Source organism: Endocarpon pusillum, assembly GCF_000464535.1.
Source record: "Endocarpon pusillum Z07020 unplaced genomic scaffold scaffold176, whole genome shotgun sequence".
In the NCBI taxonomy this organism is placed as follows: Eukaryota; Fungi; Ascomycota; class Eurotiomycetes; order Verrucariales; family Verrucariaceae; genus Endocarpon; species Endocarpon pusillum.
Genome location: NW_006916072.1, coordinates 107,305 through 124,109, shown reverse-complemented (window position 1 = coordinate 124,109; position 16,805 = coordinate 107,305). Strand labels below are relative to the sequence as shown.

Here is a 16,805-nt window from a genome sequence, read left to right as displayed (position 1 = left end):
ACCATTTCATGATGGTCTCCAGCGCGGGACACCGACATATCAAGAGAAACGGGAAATAGAGACAAAAAAACCTTCCTGAAATTCAACTAGAACAACACTCCACGGGCCAGCCGCGAAGTCTTCTCTCATCCTATCTTACCTCCTCCACTCTTCTTCCTTCCTGATCTACATCATCTCACGACCACCACGACTACTAGCAGCAGAAGCACTAGTATTACTGATCTTCGCCCTCCGCTGCCGATCCTTCTCCACTCTCTTCCGATCATTTGTTTCCCTTTCTCTTCGCATCGCCTCCTCCACTCTCTTCTGATCATTCACCTTCCTCTCGCGTCGCATCTCCACCTCATACTCGCACCCACCCCCATCCGCCGGCCCATTCCCATTCCCAACCACAGCTCTAGCCCTGCACTTCGGACACAAAAACTCATGCCCATCACCTTCCCTCTGCTCCCCAAACCCCGGAACAGGCTCACACATTTTCGTCTCGTCACCAATCATAGCGCAGAGCCAGCATTCCGCCACGCGGCTTACTTCCCCCTCATCCTCGCCGAGACGACTGCATCTCGCGCACATTTGCCGCGTGGTGGTGCAGGTGCGGCCATATTCGAGGCGGAACCACATGGGCATGTCGAGCATCATGGCGCCTTTGGTGCGGTCGACAGCGTCCGCTATCTGTTGGGCAAGAAGAGTGTCCATTGTTTTGGTTGGTTTTGGGGCTGGGTATTGATATCGATATCGAGAGAGGAGTATGGTGGTGGCGGTGATTGTGGGAGGGCTGGGGGGCGCTTGGAGGAAGAGGAGGAGGACTTACAGTGAAGGAAATAGCTTTGGCGATGGCACTTCTTTGCCTTTGAAGAGGAGGAGGACGGGGTGTGAATGTCAGGTTTGGGTTCGAGCTTGTTCTTTTTCTCCTTCTTCTTTCCCGACTTATCCAACACGTCGAGTGGGATACCGAGCGAATCTGGATCGTCGTAGGGTATTCCCTTTGGTTTCTGGCCGGTAAGGCGTTGTTGTTCTTCGGGCGTGTTGTGCGTCAAGACTGCGAAGAAGAGGAGTGACATGGTGATGAGAAATATGAAGGAAACAGGATGAGAAGCGAACAGAGGCGGCAATCGCGCAGGGTCTTGCTCGAGGGGACCGGGCAGTCGCTTGTTGGACGGATAATCAAAAGGAAGAGATAAATTCATTGTGCGCCCCTTGGTCCAACGAAGGGATTGTTGAGCGCGCCTCTTTGTGGGAACATTGGCCATAATGGGAACAAGGAAAGAGATCGCTGGAATTTCTTTGTTCGCCATGTCGTGAAAGAAAGAGTTCAAAGATTGCAAAACAAGTTCATTGTGTCGAGGCTTACCTTGCGAAACAAAATCTCTATTTTCGGTAATTACGGTTGACCGAAGAAGGCTGCGTTCAGGCTTTCTCACCCCTCGGGAAAAATCAGGAGGATGGTCTCAAAGAACGCTGACGGTTAGGTAGCACTGTTGAAGTCATGCAGGTCCTCTGCCCAGTGACCGCCCTGCGAACAAAGCGCTCATCTGATGCGCGATTCTCTCGCAAGAGTTGTAGTGGAGGCTGTCAGAGACAGGGCTTCAGGATTCGTCCAAGCTCAATGCGTCTGCTTCTTCTCACCTTGACCTTCAAAGCTGGTTCGAAATGACCAGATGGCCACTCGTTGTGATGTTGCGTTCGTACACCAGTGGTGTAGATGGTATTTTTGGGCGGTGGTTGGAGACCTAGGCGCCCTTCCTCTGCACGCAGCCAGCGGCAGGAAGCATGGCTGACCACCGTCACGTAGCCGGCGCCTGATATGTCCCAACGTAGCCGAGATATACCCAATGTGGACGTCAGGGAACGGTCCGATGATTCTGTTTTGCATTGTAGGACTGTGTCGTCAATTCAGGTCACTTCCGCTCTTCTCAACCAGCTCATTCACAATCAGCTTCGCCACATTCTTTCCCATCAGCGCGCTCGTTTCCATGGTGCTGATAAACGATTCGATTCCACTCGTATACCACAATCCCTTTGCATCCAGATTCAAGTCCTCAAACGTCACGCGCGGGTACTCATATGGATAGGAGTGCCACTTCTTTTCGTACGACCATGAGATATGCCGCTTGTCCACATTGTCAACACTGTCGTTGCCGTCCTCCTTGGCCTCGACAGAAAAGTCGAGGAGTCGGGATAGAAATGTTGCGTTCATGGGCTGGGGCGAGAAAATTTTGTACAGATACTGTGCCGAGCCGTTGACCGGGATGCTGCGGAGGGTGCTGACAGACCAGAATTTCGTGGGTCCCACACCTTCCGGCGAAGAGCCAAGATCGAGACCGGCTGGGAGAGTGGTAATGACTATTTCAGGGATGGAGTCGAAGTCCTGGTCGGCCAGTGGTGATGTGGGAGTTGAGAAGAATTTCGGGCTCAGACGATGCGGCGAGACAAGGAGAGTGACGTATAGCGTCACGTAAGGGATTTCGTCTGGTTGATGAGGTAAAGCGGGTGATACCTTGATCCCGGTATATTGAAAAGGTGCAGCGAGGACGATTGAATCGAAGCGATCCTCTGTTTGAGTCCGCACACCGTGCCTTTCCTTCTTTGATAGGGACAGCTGATACCCACCTTCTTCAAGCCTGGTGATTTCTTCCACAGAAGTATTGAGCCGGAGATGTGCCCGACTCTTCTTCACCATTCCATCAAAGATTCTCCAGTTGCCGCCCTCTACCGCCATTGCCCCGTCTGTAGCCATACAAACCATTGTCTCTAACCCGTGAATCAATCCCAAATTTTGCCCATAATTCACCCGTGTACTTGCCTGGATGATCTCATTTCCGAATTTCTCTCCCACACCGTTACTCTTGAGGAATTGCCACCCGGTGCTGGCTGTCGTATCCAACAATCCAACCCGCGAAACCATATCTGTCAAACTCTTCCAAGGAAACTCCGGCTCATCATACATCTTCAGAAACTTGGCGACCGTGCTCTTCATCAACCTCTGCGTCTTGAGGGGAGCCAGACCATATCGCCAGAATAGCTTGACCAGGTTCAAAAAGCCAAGATCATCGTTCATAGATTTGTAGACAAACTCCTTTCCATCCCAGATTCCAATCTCGTATTTACTTTCACTTGGCCGAGCAGCGCCCGCTTCGAGAGCTTCGAGGTCGAACTCTTCCGCCGCGTCGACCAGAATGTGATTCACCGAGACGAAGATCGAAGCACCTAGCTCAGCAGGGTAGCGAGGATCATCCAGAGCGTTGACGGTGGTTGTGCGGCCTCCAACCCGGGATGACGCTTCGAAGATGGTGATGTCGAGGGGAATCGTGGCATTGGCAGCGTATTGTTGTAGGTGGTATGCAGTGCTTGATCCGGCGGCGCCTGCACCAATGACGGCGACTCGCTGGGCCTTTCCATATGTTGTGGGACCTAAAGGCTGAGTAGTAGACGATATCCGAAATGGCTGTTGCTGAAGGTCGGATTGGAAGGCTGCTGTATGTGGAGACATCGAGGACAGGGCGAGGAGAGCGACCAGCCATCTTGGTTGCAGCGTGAAAGTCATCATGAACCGCACAAGAGCATGAAATGTCTGGCCTCAAGAACGCTCTTCAAGGCATTACGTGCAGTACAGGATTCCGCCCTTGCTCGGTCTGTTTGTACGTTGGACAATGTACAACCGGACAACCCGGAGCTGCGGAAGTCGTGTTTGCACTGTTTGACGATGACTACACATTATCATCTTTGGGTGATTGGGTTTCACAATATCCGGCACGTTCGGTCTCCAAAACTATACTATAGGACCTGTACCTGCAGCAGTCTGCCTACTTCAGTCGATCAGCTCAATCAGAATTATCAGGCGCATTCCACGACGACAGAAGACGGAAAGAGTCCCCATCCTCTCTGACAACCTCGCAGGTATACCTATCCACTGGCAAGATACTATCCAGAGTTCCTTGATGCCTCAAGATTACAGCCTTCAAGCTAGACTCACAGATACTCTGATGACTTATGAAGGCCAAAATGGCTCCTTGCCTCATCTTCTTGGGAAAATCCCCAGACGACACGCGCTTCTGCCGTGTAGCCAAATGATGGATTGAGCTGAGCGGAGGTTCACTCAGACTCATGTAAGGTTTCCATATCTCACCGTGCCAGAGTTCTGCACCGAAGGCATCAAGATCTTGCATACGCTCCTTCTGGCTGGGTTTGCTTATTAATGCTGTGAAGCGATCCAAACCTCCCAGTATGAGTGCCACTTTCACAGTCGTATAAGGAAATTCTGTGGAACTGAGTTCAAGAGAAGCATTTTTCGCCCTCGAGACCCCTTGAAGTATTCGCCATGCGTGTGCGATGTGAATTAGTGAGTCTGCTGGGAAACTTTCAAGGATTCGTTGTTCGTCAAGATCTAGGATGAAGCCAAGTCTGGTAAAATCCGCTATTAAGTCTTCCTCAAACTCATGTAAGGTACGAAGTACAATCTGTCGAAGACGAGCAAGGTATTCATAGAAAGTGAGAAAGCTGCTCATCAGAGAAATTTTTAGTTTGTTTGTCTTCCTCATGCGCCATGCGTCTTGGTCGTCAAGTCGGGATTGTGGTTTCAGATTTGCACAACAATGAGTAGCAAGTACTGAAGCTAATTGACTGCATGTATGGACGCGATAGCGGCGCTCTGTCCACCAGTCGAGGCTGAGTGATCCGGTAGGCATGAAATAGGTAGGTGGTTGACTTTCCCCTTCCAAGAGATGTTGGCGCACAATTGCACTTTCATTTTCGTGAATAAGATTATGAAGCTTGCGGTTGATCGCTCTCAATGTGTATACGTCCCGGTGTTCGACGTGTGAGATGATGGCGAGGAGGAGTTCTTGGGGAAGTTGAAGTAGGTTTAAATCGTGGCGACTTGACAGGATTAGCTAAGACGTGTCCGTATATATCTGGGAAGGAAACCTACATACCTTGCTGCCGAAGAGGATAAATCTGGTGTGTTATCATACCGCAGGTCATCTGGTAGCAGGGGCATATCGGTGAATACTGAACTCGGTGCTAAGAAGCACTAGCGAGTAATTGATCGTTGATCCTTGATCCAGCCAAGTGGTTATCAGGCTTGCGGCGGGGAGGATTCGACACTTTGACTTGCACTTGGGTGAAGCGACTGTTAGACTCTATCCAAGATCATGTCCGAAGACCGCGATTCTGAGAATGCAGCCTGAAGAGTTTGGTTAAGACAGTCTTACAAAGACGACTGTCCCCACTTGTCATTCAGGCTCCAGCATGAGTGCGGGGCGATAGCGGGGCGGCCCGCCGTTATGTATTCGATCTGCAGCACAGACCACAATATTAAACTCCGGCAAGTAAAAAAAGGCATCAATCTGTGTGGGATCTGCCATCCACCTCTGCACAAGCACGAAATCTGCAGCATGGATAGCTACGACAGTGATTCATCGTTCGAGGCAGAAAATGAATACACAGAAACTAACGTCAACCTTGGGTACGCTTCGAGGGAGCCGACAGGAGACACCATCAGCCATTTGGGCGGCTTCTCCGTTTGCCACCCCGTGTATCGTGTTATCGTCACAAATTCTGACGGTGAAGGCAGACATGGTTCGATCCCAACAGAACTCCACCAGCCTCATTCGCGAGATGTAAAGTCTGCAGCAGTCCTATGTCACTCCTCCTGCAGCTCAATGGCGATCTTCCACAATACTTTCCCAATGATGAGAGACGGCTGCATATATATACCTGCCGAATGAAACCGTGCAGTCGAAAAGTGGGGAGTGTCCGGGCTATAAGAGAGGTCAGGAAGCACAAGGCTGAAGGTGCTACTCGGTCAAAAGAGGAGAAAGCAATATTGAATGCAGAACCACAAAAGCAGCCCGAGGATCTGGGAACTATGATTTTTGGAGCGACAAGTTCGAATTCCATTCCGAGCAATGAGAATCCATTCTCCATCTCAAAACCATTCTCGATGTCATCCAACCCTTATGACTCCCTACCATCCACACTAACCTTAGCTGCCAAACCCCCTCAACGAGCACAAGAACCACCAATTGAAACCTTCGCGTCCAAACTCCGCATCTCCTCTCCGTCTCCCCAATCCAAAGCAGATGTACCAGAAGAGTTATGGCCACCGGAATCAGCCTTCCCAAAACCATACCCTTACTTTCACCTGGACGCCGAATACGAAGCCCTCGTCCCAGAAAAGCCCCAGATTCCCGAGGCCGGCTCCTCAAAAATACAAGCACAGTACACTGAAGAAGATAGTACCACCCCCAATGGCCTAGACAAAGACTTATTCGAATCAAGTCTCGACAAGACCTTCCTCAACTTCTCTGATCGACTGGCGCAGAATCCGGAACAGGTGCTTCGCTATGAATGGAAAGGGAATCCATTATTGTATTCGAGTACTGACGCCGTGGGTAAACAACTTGTATCTTCAAATGGGAAGACAAAGACAAGTACTGGAATGCCGAGATGCGAGAGCTGTGGTGCGAAGAGGGTGTTCGAGATGCAGTTGGTTCCTGGTGCAATTGCTGCGGTGGAAGAGGATGATATTAATCTCGAGGAGGGAATGGAATGGGGCACTATCCTTGTGGGAGTCTGCGAGAGTAATTGTGGAGAGATTGGGGAGGTAGTGTTCAAGGAGGAATGGTGCGGAGTCCAATGGGAGGAGAGGGGGTTAGGCCGGTAGGGGACGTGATAAAATAGCGTTCCGAGCTGATACCTCAACCAACCTCATGTGTTAAGCGTCCCCTTCACATACTCAAGCCCCACTCACTCTATGGTAGAGGAGTGAGCCGTGTCTTTCTCTTGTATTTGACTCGCGTGTCAGCCCAAAATGAATGAACATTATCGTCAGCCATCTGAACATCATGAAAGAGCCGGACCTCGGACCATTGACATGCAGCTTTTAAGCTCGTGCTCAAGATATTGATATGGTTCCCTTTAGGTTGCAAGGAGAAAAGGTTGCAAAGTTGGAGCTCGACCGAGGGATAGTGATAGTCAAAAGCGAAGTCATGCTTAAGAGAGCGAGGTACTACTCTCAAGTAGTCTCTCATCTGGGTAGTTTTGCTGCGTCTGTTCTTCATTGAGGGATAGAGAAATTCACGGACTGTGATGACTGGTAGGCGCAATATTTCTTCTCGAATCGTGTCGTATATATGGCAAGAGCGAACGGCCGTGGGAGTATTTCCTGCATACAAATAGCAGCATACTCACCATGACAGCACAAACAATATTCTAAAGGTAATGATCTGTTTGAACTGGTCGGCAATACCTAACTGTATTTCCGGGTGTGCACCGGTGTGTGCTTCGGTGGTAGAACTCATAACTCGAGATTATCATTGGTCAAATCACTGATAGAAAGTTCAGCCATCAAATGGCGTCCTCACCGATTGACAGACCGACAACGCCTCTAGCAGAAGCACAGCTGGAGCAAGTCCATGGAAAAGTTGTAGTTAGTGTGATTAGCTGACATCATGGCAGACTGCTCTACTCCGGCAGATTCGCTGATGCCACGGTTAGATGCAAGGGTGTAGAATGGAGGGTTCATCGCAGCATTCTCTGTCCACGCAGTGCGTTCTTCGAAGCATGTTTGAATGGAAACTTCCGGGTAGGGCAGATTTGGGCACTGCTGAAATGATGGCTGACAGGAAAAGGAGGCCTTTAGCAGTGTTGTCGACTTTCAGGAAGATGAGCCGTACGCTGTTGAAGGCTTGCTCATTTTTTTGTACACACTCGAGTACCCGAATCGCAGCTCATCGTTCTTCTCGCAATCCAAGCCAGAACCGAATCCCAACTTCAGATTAGAAGCCACAATGAACCGGAGCAATCAAGCAACAATATCGAATACAAGCACTGATCCTTGCACCTGCCAAATACAGCTGAGAAGTCAGCCTACCAAGCACGGTTGGCAGGAGAGCATGGCATTGTGCAGGATTGGAGATAAGTTTGGTGTGAACAGACTGAGGGACGAGGCAACCGCAGAGATCCTGGTTACGGCAAAAACGGCGTTGAAGAGCAGCAGCGCGATGCAGTTCTTTTGGGAATTCTTTCAAATGTCTCAGGAGGGGGTGCAAAGAATGAGGCCGAGTATTATTGCACTGGCTGCGGAGGATGTGAGCAAGTTGACAGTATCCCCACATTTCCATGAATTCGTGGCCAATTACCCGGCAGCTACTTGCCTTCTGGTCGAAGCACTCGAGAAGAACATTCCCAAAGGGATGGAAAACGTCGAGGGTCAGAGTTCGCCTAGCCTAAGCGGACGAGGCGCATTCCGAGGGAGAGGTAGAAGAGGACACTATCGGAGCAATTGCTAAGTGGCCGACCCTGATTTGTGTATACATGGTTGAAGGAGACACAAGCGACGCAATAACCAGAACGCCGTCTCTACTCCAAGAAACGCCTACCTTTGATGGCGGGAGAAGATCAGAGAACATCAGCAAATTCATTGTCACGAAGCTCAGCAGCACTTGTTACTATGCCAAGGTTAATTTCAACGATTAAATCGCCATGCGAGCTCGTCTTTAAGAAAAGCTTTACTGAGAAATGGCAAGTCAACAGTCATGCCGAAGGTGCTCTGAAATATATGTCCTCGTCTTGAAACTTGGCGAAGCCCATTAGGGCAAATAGACAATCTCTACATCAATCTCCCATGTCTTGAGAAGTTGAGTAATAATATTAGCAGCCTCCTTGCCTGCCACCCTCCACCTGACCTGAGCCCCTTTAGCCCGATGTCGTGTACTTGATGATTTGAGGCTCACCTAATTACAGTTCCGTCTTACTACTACGTATTGAAGGCTCGATTGAACCTCATACCCGAGGTTACCCCGCATGGTGACAAGATATGGCCGAGTCCTATGTCGTCAGCAATCTGATTACTAAGCAGTACAGGACGGTTTTCCACAATCCAAAGCTTTTAAAGGAGAAAGAGATCCGGTCAAGTCGAGCAATCCTTCCTTTCACAGCCTCTACTGCATTCTGCTTGAACTTCACCAATACCCCGTCATTCTCCTCCTCCAACCAAGTATTACACAATGGGCTCTACCGAGCAACTGCCTAAGATGCAATATCGATTTCTCGGTCGCTCAGGTCTCCAAGTTTCGGTGATATCTCTTGGCGGCTGGTATGAAGTCGAAACTGTAATGGTACCAGAGTTCTCTGACACCTTTGTAGGGTGACGTATGGAGGTCATGTTGGTGACCGTATGCTCTTCATCTTTAACCCGGCCAAGAACAAGTAGCTAATACATTGCTCCCAGAAATTGCTTTTGACTGCATGAAAGCAGCCTTTGATGCTGGCATCAACGTAAGTCCACAAACACCATCAAGTCTCAATCAAGTTAAGTCTTTGACACCGGTGTCCCAGTTTTTCGACTGCGCAGAAGCATATGCCGGCGGTAAATCGGAAGAGGTCATGGGCGAAGCCATAAAGAAATTTGGTTGGAAACGCAACGACTTGGTCATCTCCACCAAGATCAACTGGGGCTCAGCTTTCGGCTCCAACCCGGTCAACAATGGCGGCCTGTCCCGCAAGCACTTAATCGAAGGTACCAACGCTTCCCTCAAACGCTTACAACTCGATTACGTAGACCTATTGTACTGTCATCGACCGGACCGCAATACACCGATCGAAGAGACCGTCCGAGCGATGAATTATCTGATCGACCAAGGCAAGGTGTTTTACTGGGGAACGAGCGAATGGAACGCCGAGGAGATCGCTATCGCGTGGCAGCATGCTACAAGGTTGAATATGATCGGGCCGGTGATGGAGCAGCCACAGTATAATATGCTTGCTCGGGAAAAGGTGGAGAAGGAATTCGCCTTGCTGTATGAGAACTATGGCTTAGGGTTGACCATCTTTAGTCCTTTGAAGACGGGAATCCTTACAGGTAAGTACAATGACGGGATCCCGGAGGATAGTCGATATGCCAATGCGAAGGATGCATTCAGTAAGGCGAAAGCGGAGACGTATGGGGACGAGGTGTGGAAAAAGGATATCAAAACGGCGAGGGAGCTGAAGCCGATTGCGGAGAAGTTAGGTTGTGATCAGGCGAATCTGGCCATGGCATGGGTGATCAAAAATCCAAACGTTAGTTCAGCGATCACAGGAGCGAGTAAGGTGGAGCAGGTCACCAGAACGGTACAGTGCTTGGAGATCTTGCCCAAGTTGACGGACGAAGTCATGCGGGAAATCGAGGACATCCTGGGAAACAAGCCAGCTCCACTTACGAGACGATTCTAAGACAGATGAGCATAGAAAAATGTCATTCAAGACCGAATGGCCTACATGCGATCATCATGGACCTCAGCACAACTCTTCTTGGCTGGCTTCCTCGGATCAGATTATATCTCAGCATGCCATTCCCTGTCAATCAGTTCTGGGAATAATACCCGTATATCAGCTGAATCAGCGGCAATGATATAAGTAGTTTTGACCGAGTCAAGCCTAGTAAGCACCGTTGGATTTAGTGAGCCCAAACTGCAGAGCACTTTCCTTGCCGAACAGGAACCTCGTAGGCCCGGAGCCCGCTAACGAGTGGTGACGCGGTCCAGTGTAGCTTCATTTGTGACAGAATCTGAAGGTGTTGCTCATTGGCGAGCGGAAGGGTATAATGTTACCAGCTTTCATGTTTGTTGGGTTTACGACTTTCATTCTGATCTTGCAATGGTTCTGATTGATTTGATTGAAATTAGCATAGTTGGGAGAAGAAGAAATTGCCGAGCAGCTATTCTAGTACTAGTTAGTAGTAGAAGGTAGTGCTAAGCCAAGCTAACAGATCCCACGTGACAGATCCACTGAAGGTGGCCTCCAATAGTGAGCAAAGACAGATAGGGCAATCATCTATCGAAGATCATGAAACTACGTGGTTTCGGCGGTGGGTACATAGTGCATATGTATTCACTGTTGTCGCTGTTCAATGTCAGCCCTGGTATTTGCGCGGAGTACGAGTACATACAGCTTGAAGGTAAAAAAAGTACTCAAGAGTAGAGTGAAATCTTGGCAGTGTGGTCTTGGCAAGACCGCAGTTAGGGCTTCGCACAGTTTCGAGAATTAACAACTGCAATTCGAGTCAACAATAAAGAGTCGACATCAAAACTGCGCAGCTCATCAATACCCATCTGTGCACTCTCCATCCGCCATGGCAGAACAGCTCATTCACCGTGGCACCCTTGAAGGCCACAGCGGCTGGGTCACCAGCTTAGCTACATCCCTCGAAAAGTGCGGTACCTCACGAATTGGCGTTGAAACAGGCTGACTAGGATTATAGCCCGGACATGCTCCTGTCTGGGAGTAGAGATAAATCTTTGATCATATGGCACCTGACGCGCGATGAAGCTGCTTACGGTTACCCGCAACGAAGTCTCCACGGTCATTCTCATATTGTGTCCGACTGTGTAGGGCATTCCCCACCAAAGAAGTGGACGAAGCGTTGACCAAAATCAGGTGATCTCATCTGACGGTGCCTACGCTCTATCTTCCTCCTGGGACAAGACTCTCCGCTTGTGGGAGCTTGCTACTGGCAATACCACTCGAACTTTCGTCGGCCACACAAATGATGTCCTCTCCGTTTCCTTCTCCGCAGATAACCGTCAGATCGTCTCAGGATCTCGAGATCGAACAATCAAGCTGTGGAATACTCTGGGCGACTGCAAGTTTACCATTACCGACAAAGGCCACACTGAGTGGGTCTCCTGCGTTCGATTCTCGCCAAATCCTCAAAACCCGGTCATTGTTAGTGCTGGATGGGACAAGCTTGTCAAGGTGTGTGGTTATATGCCTCTCCGCGACCAGCCCAAGATGCTTTGCAATTTCAACAAAGTATTTGCTACTTCAGAGCCTCAGGGCCATGAGACAAACATTCACCGATGCACTGAGGCACCTCCATCCCAATCTCTGTTGACGTATTTACTCGAAACTAGGTGCTAACAAACCACTCTAGGTCTGGGAACTAGCCTCTTGCCGAATTCAGACCGACCACATCGGTCATTCCGGTTACATCAACACAGTCACCATTTCCCCGGACGGCTCGCTCTGCGCATCAGGTGGGAAGGACGGGACGACCATGCTCTGGGATCTTAACGAATCGAAACACCTTTATTCGCTCCAGGCCGGCGATGAAATCCATGCCCTCGTCTTCTCACCCAACAGATACTGGCTTTGCGCTGCTACTGCATCGAGCATTACAATCTTCGACCTAGAGAAGAAGAGCAAGGTTGACGAACTGAAGCCCGAGTACGTGGAGAAAGGAAAGAAGAGCAGAGAGCCGGAATGTGTTAGCCTAGCTTGGAGTGCGGATGGACAGACACTGTTCTCGGGTTACACGGATAACAAGATTAGAGCTTGGGGAGTCATGTCAAGAGCATAGGGTGGGAGGGAAGCAGACAAGGCAATGGGATGCTGAATGTGAGCCATGCAGAGCAGACGACAAGTCCGACGGGTGCTAGTGAGAAGAACGCTCAACGACACTGGCCTATCGAGGCCAATGAAACAATACCAGATGACTCTGAGAGTATTGAGGAAGCCAACCGGGAGTCTCTTTTTAACTGCGCACGCTGTAAATCCCATACCCATGCCTTCACACATTGACAAGGATTTCTGTTTAATTTTCCGCACTCGCAACTTCCATCTGAGCCCTTCATTATATGTGTTGCCCTTCACTCAACCCTATCAGCGCATTTCTATCCTTCCTTCCCTCTATGGTAACCCGTTTCCTCGATCCAGAGATTGCCTCTTCAGCCCGACAGGTTCGTCCAATGATGTCTGCTCACTTCTCCCTCGCCGTTCCCCCTTTGGTGAAGTGCGACGCTGATTTCTCGATTAGGCCGTCATCGGCATGCACTCGGGGGAGCTGTAGAGTGTATTGGAGTGGTAAATGGCTGAACGAAATCCTAAGGATACCCGCTAAGACCTTCTGGTCTGCCTCAAGCGTGCAACCTGCAAAATACACTTGTTCTTACTTGAGCATCCTCTATGATCGCCAATATAGCAATGGCACCCACATCTGAGCCGAATTTTGGCCCAGGGTGTGATGGCATAAAATTCGGGAGTCGGCGCTCGGATCACGTTTCGAGCATTGAGAAAGATGAAATTTCTGCTGTGCAGGCAAAAGCCAAAGTGGCAGGGTATCATATAGTGCGATCAGGTGTTGGAGCATGGTTAACGACCCCACCTCTTTCCATTGCATCAAGTCCCTCAGCGCGCCTTGAGCAAATGGTACCAGTAGCTGTAGGTCAGGCCGCTTGCTTGTGTCTAGCACCTGTTCCCACATTGCTCGAGAACCCTTCAAATCTCCGAGCGCCTTGAGTGCGCCAGCCATGTGCGACCAGGCTGTCAAAACTGCCATCGAACAGAGTGGATTCCTCTCGGAGCTCTCTACTGCTTGAGCACACTGCAGTGCTTCTTGTGCCCAGCCTCTCAAGATGTGGCGGGTATGTTTGATGGATGCTTCCGTTGCGGGCTTGCCGTCAATCACTGCGTTTGGCTCGTCCAGCAGCCTTGCCGCCGCGGCGCTCATGTCACCGAGGACAAAAGCCTCATGGCAGGAGGGCTTACCCTTGGTTGCTTGACGTACGGCTGTCAATGCCAATTTGAATATTTCAAGAGCGGTCCCAAAATCACCCCAGATCATGTTGATACCGCCAGCACCGCTGAGCAGGGCCCCAGCCTCGTCTGCAGTGATGCCGGCTCGGTTCTCGTCGAACCGGAGGCTCCTGGGATCCCGCATAGCTTCGATGAACATCTTCATGGCTTCATCAGTGACGCGTTTTGCAGTAGCGTTGTCTTGAATGTAATCGCTCCCATATAGATTCGAGATTTTGACTTTGCACTCGATCGCCCGTTTGACGAGCCGGGCCCTTTCTGATTCCTGGGCGCCCACTGTGGCTCCGGCAGAAGACCGAGCACTCGATCCTGGCGCCTCCCCTTTGTTGGACTGAGTTGTACTTGCTTTGAGTTGGGTAGCCCGACCACGGTCTATGTCCTCGATCTTTTCCACCAAGTCATCGGCCAGTCTTTCTAGGATCTGGACAGCGCCTTTTGCTTGCCCGAATTTCTCAAGCGCAGCTGCAAAGCGGATGTGTATGCCTGTAAATTCAGGGGAGAACGGATCCATTCCTTCTCTCTCAGCTTGTTCTATTGCTCTGGTAAATGAATCCGCAGCAATAGTAGGTTCGGGTTTGATTTCCGTATACCAGATAGCATTACGGAGATGTCGCTCAACTTCAGGAGGAAAATCCCCGAGCGTGGGCTTCTCTCGAGTATATGCATCGTAAGTAAGGAGCGTAAGCCAGCAGACGGAAGCAAAGCTGGCGACGAGCAGCGTAGGAAACAAGAATGTATGGTCTTGTCGGGCTTTATGGATGACATTCCGAAGTTTATCAGTTGGCGTACGAGTGGTAGTGAACGAGCAACGCCAGCCATGCTGCACTTTGACAAGCTGCCGCATACATCCTGAAGGTCTCAACGAAGTGTGATACCTGGAAGCGTGGTAACTGCGAATGGCCCTTAAGTTTTGCCCGAGCACGACCTTCGGCAAGGCCTTTTGACCAGCTCTACTTAGCATTGCCACACCAGCCATTGGTCCGTTGCTTGACTTTTAACGAAAGATCTAAGGACCTAGCACCCAGCGAAGTGAGTCGTTGTAGAGCTGTGAGACTTAAACCGTATTGTGAATTGTTGTAACAGCAATGGCCAAGCAATTGTGATGAATCTATATTCTGCAAGGCCTTACTGTACTACGTACTACAATATCAGACCGGATTTCTGGACGCCCCCCTTGCTGAAAACGTTAGTATCTGTACAAACCGTACTAAAATCAAGTTTTACATTCCTTTGGCACATACCTTGTGTCACAAGCATCAGCACTACTGGATACTTCTTGTATACAAACCAGGAGTAAAGCAGGTGCATGATTTGGTACATGCACTGACTATGTTTACCGTGTCATGATTACGAAAGTGCAGACTTGTCAGGCGTGATTCCAATCCCATTGATCTGCATCCACTCACTTTCGTGGAATTGGGTACAAGGGACTTCAATCTCATCTTGACCCCGTGTCAAGCGCACGCTCTATTTCATACCTGCGCGTGCTTCACAACCAGCTACGACATACCCGTGTGCATGATGTGTGGCAGATACGCCCTCGGTATTGTGAGTGATCAACTTTGCTTGATTATCGAAGTTTGACCTGTCTTAAAGCGAGCTGCCTTCGTGCGACATGAGATCCAACAACAAGGATTGCAGGTTGACGACGCGCCGAACGACGATGATGTACGAGAAACTTACAACTTCGCGCCTGGCTCTTATGGGCTGGTGTATCGTGCCGAGGTCCCAGACCAAGGTGTCAGAGCCGAAGATGAGCAGGTGCATCATGAAGTGTCCGATGTGGAGCAGCCAGCAGAAGCAGAGGGGCCCCAGGCGCAGCCGCCGAGAAGCTCACAAGCCAGCCGCAAGGAATACAAGTATGAGCTCAAAGCTATGAAATGGGGTCTGATTCCATTCTGGACAAAGAGATCGCCAGATTATGGCTCTATGTTAAGGACAATAAACTGTCGAGATGACTCGCTGGTCGAAAACCGAGGGATGTGGAACACCATGAAGCAGCGAAAGCGATGCATCGTCATCTGTCAAGGCTTCTACGAATGGCTCAAGAAAGGGCCAGGCGGTAGGGAGAAGATACCACATTTCGTCAAGCGGAAGGATGGGCACCTGATGTGCTTCGCTGGATTGTGGGATTGTGCAAAATATGAGGATGCTGAAGAGAAGCTTTATACCTACACAATTATCACGACAGATTCAAACAAGCAGCTCAAATTCCTGCATGATCGGATGCCGGTCATTCTGGACGCGGGGAGCGACGAAATGAAGATGTGGCTAGATCCAGAGCGGAACAAGTGGTCAAAAGAATTACAGTCTCTCTTACAGCCGTACAACGGAGAGCTAGAATGCTACCCTGTCAACAAGGATGTTGGAAAGGTCGGTAACAACTCAGCAGACTTCATCGTGCCTATCGACAGCAAAGAGAACAAGAAGAATATCGCCAATTTCTTCGCTAGCTCCACCAAGAGTACCGATAAACAAAAGGCTGGTGCTACGAAAGAGAACACCAAAGTAACGACTAGTCCAAAGATCGAGAACGGGGAGGATGAGAATCGTGAGACCAAGGATCACGAGGGCAGCGAAAATAATGCCCCTATCCCGGTTCCCGCGCAAGAGGATGAAGACGCCAAAGGCATGAAACGGCAACACAGCCCAGACAAGGAGACTTCTCGTGTCAAGGCAGCCAAGATTGACCAATCTCCTAGAAAGGGCAAGCAGCCAGGTTTGACACCTTCAAGTAGAAAGACCAGGAGCGCAACGAGCAACGGGACCTTGCCAAAAAGTGCAAGTCCTAAAAAGTCTGCGGATGGTAGTCAGAGAATCACCAATTTTTTCGTGAAGTGAGCAAAGGTGATTCCTGCTACTCAACCTTTGCCTTAAATCAGCAAGTGATTTCGCCTGCTTCGATGGATTCATGTTACCGCTTCGCGACCCGATCAGCAGCTACCTCACTGATCATATAAGCAGAGCCCGGTAAGGCCGAGCTGGCGTTACGCTGTAAGCTGATCTTGCTCTTTCGATTAGAACAAGAGTTTCACTCTTTCCAAATTGATACGCGGTTCGGTTTTAGCCCTGGTCGATCGCCACGCCGGCGGCATGCTCGGTACAGAAGCAGACGTACAACGGTTGTGCAAAAGACTCTTGATAGAGCATGCCTAATAGTGACGCATCAGAGTGCAATCAAGAGCTTTTCTTTAGGGCTTTGTTTTAGGCTCGAACCCAGTGGTTCTCTC

At 49.9% G+C, this 16,805-nt stretch overlaps 7 protein-coding genes across 7 annotated transcripts; 4 read left to right on the top strand and 3 right to left on the bottom strand.

Annotated features, from left to right (window-relative positions):
* Positions 1–165: 165 nt before the first annotated feature.
* Positions 166–1,250, bottom strand: EPUS_04090 (uncharacterized protein; the record flags this gene model as incomplete). Its single annotated transcript, XM_007802704.1, has 2 exons — positions 166–716; positions 812–1,250. The coding sequence occupies 2 exons, from the start codon at positions 1,248–1,250 to the stop codon at positions 166–168; spliced, it is 990 nt and encodes a 329-aa protein (XP_007800895.1).
* Positions 1,251–1,888: 638 nt separating this feature from the next.
* Positions 1,889–3,544, bottom strand: EPUS_04089 (uncharacterized protein; the record flags this gene model as incomplete). The annotated part of the gene is made up of 1 exon (XM_007802703.1): positions 1,889–3,544. One exon carries the CDS (start codon positions 3,542–3,544, stop codon positions 1,889–1,891), a length of 1,656 nt encoding a protein of 551 aa, XP_007800894.1.
* Positions 3,545–5,393: 1,849 nt separating this feature from the next.
* On the top strand, positions 5,394–8,291 carry EPUS_04088 (uncharacterized protein; the record flags this gene model as incomplete). Its single annotated transcript, XM_007802702.1, has 4 exons — positions 5,394–5,519; positions 5,573–6,660; positions 7,459–7,585; positions 7,632–8,291. 4 exons carry the CDS (start codon positions 5,394–5,396, stop codon positions 8,289–8,291), a joined length of 2,001 nt encoding a protein of 666 aa, XP_007800893.1.
* Positions 8,292–9,008: 717 nt separating this feature from the next.
* EPUS_04087 (voltage-gated potassium channel subunit beta) lies at positions 9,009–10,215 on the top strand (the record flags this gene model as incomplete). Its single annotated transcript, XM_007802701.1, has 4 exons — positions 9,009–9,097; positions 9,148–9,176; positions 9,233–9,279; positions 9,340–10,215. 4 exons carry the CDS (start codon positions 9,009–9,011, stop codon positions 10,213–10,215), a joined length of 1,041 nt encoding a protein of 346 aa, XP_007800892.1.
* Positions 10,216–11,113: 898 nt separating this feature from the next.
* On the top strand, positions 11,114–12,340 carry EPUS_04086 (Guanine nucleotide-binding protein subunit beta-like protein; the record flags this gene model as incomplete). Its single annotated transcript, XM_007802700.1, has 4 exons — positions 11,114–11,193; positions 11,243–11,369; positions 11,419–11,736; positions 11,915–12,340. The coding sequence occupies 4 exons, from the start codon at positions 11,114–11,116 to the stop codon at positions 12,338–12,340; spliced, it is 951 nt and encodes a 316-aa protein (XP_007800891.1).
* Positions 12,341–12,943: 603 nt separating this feature from the next.
* EPUS_04085 (uncharacterized protein) lies at positions 12,944–14,551 on the bottom strand (the record flags this gene model as incomplete). The annotated part of the gene is made up of 1 exon (XM_007802699.1): positions 12,944–14,551. One exon carries the CDS (start codon positions 14,549–14,551, stop codon positions 12,944–12,946), a length of 1,608 nt encoding a protein of 535 aa, XP_007800890.1.
* A 545-nt stretch (positions 14,552–15,096) lies between these two features.
* EPUS_04084 (uncharacterized protein) lies at positions 15,097–16,416 on the top strand (the record flags this gene model as incomplete). The annotated part of the gene is made up of 2 exons (XM_007802698.1): positions 15,097–15,123; positions 15,172–16,416. 2 exons carry the CDS (start codon positions 15,097–15,099, stop codon positions 16,414–16,416), a joined length of 1,272 nt encoding a protein of 423 aa, XP_007800889.1.
* Positions 16,417–16,805: the final 389 nt, after the last annotated feature.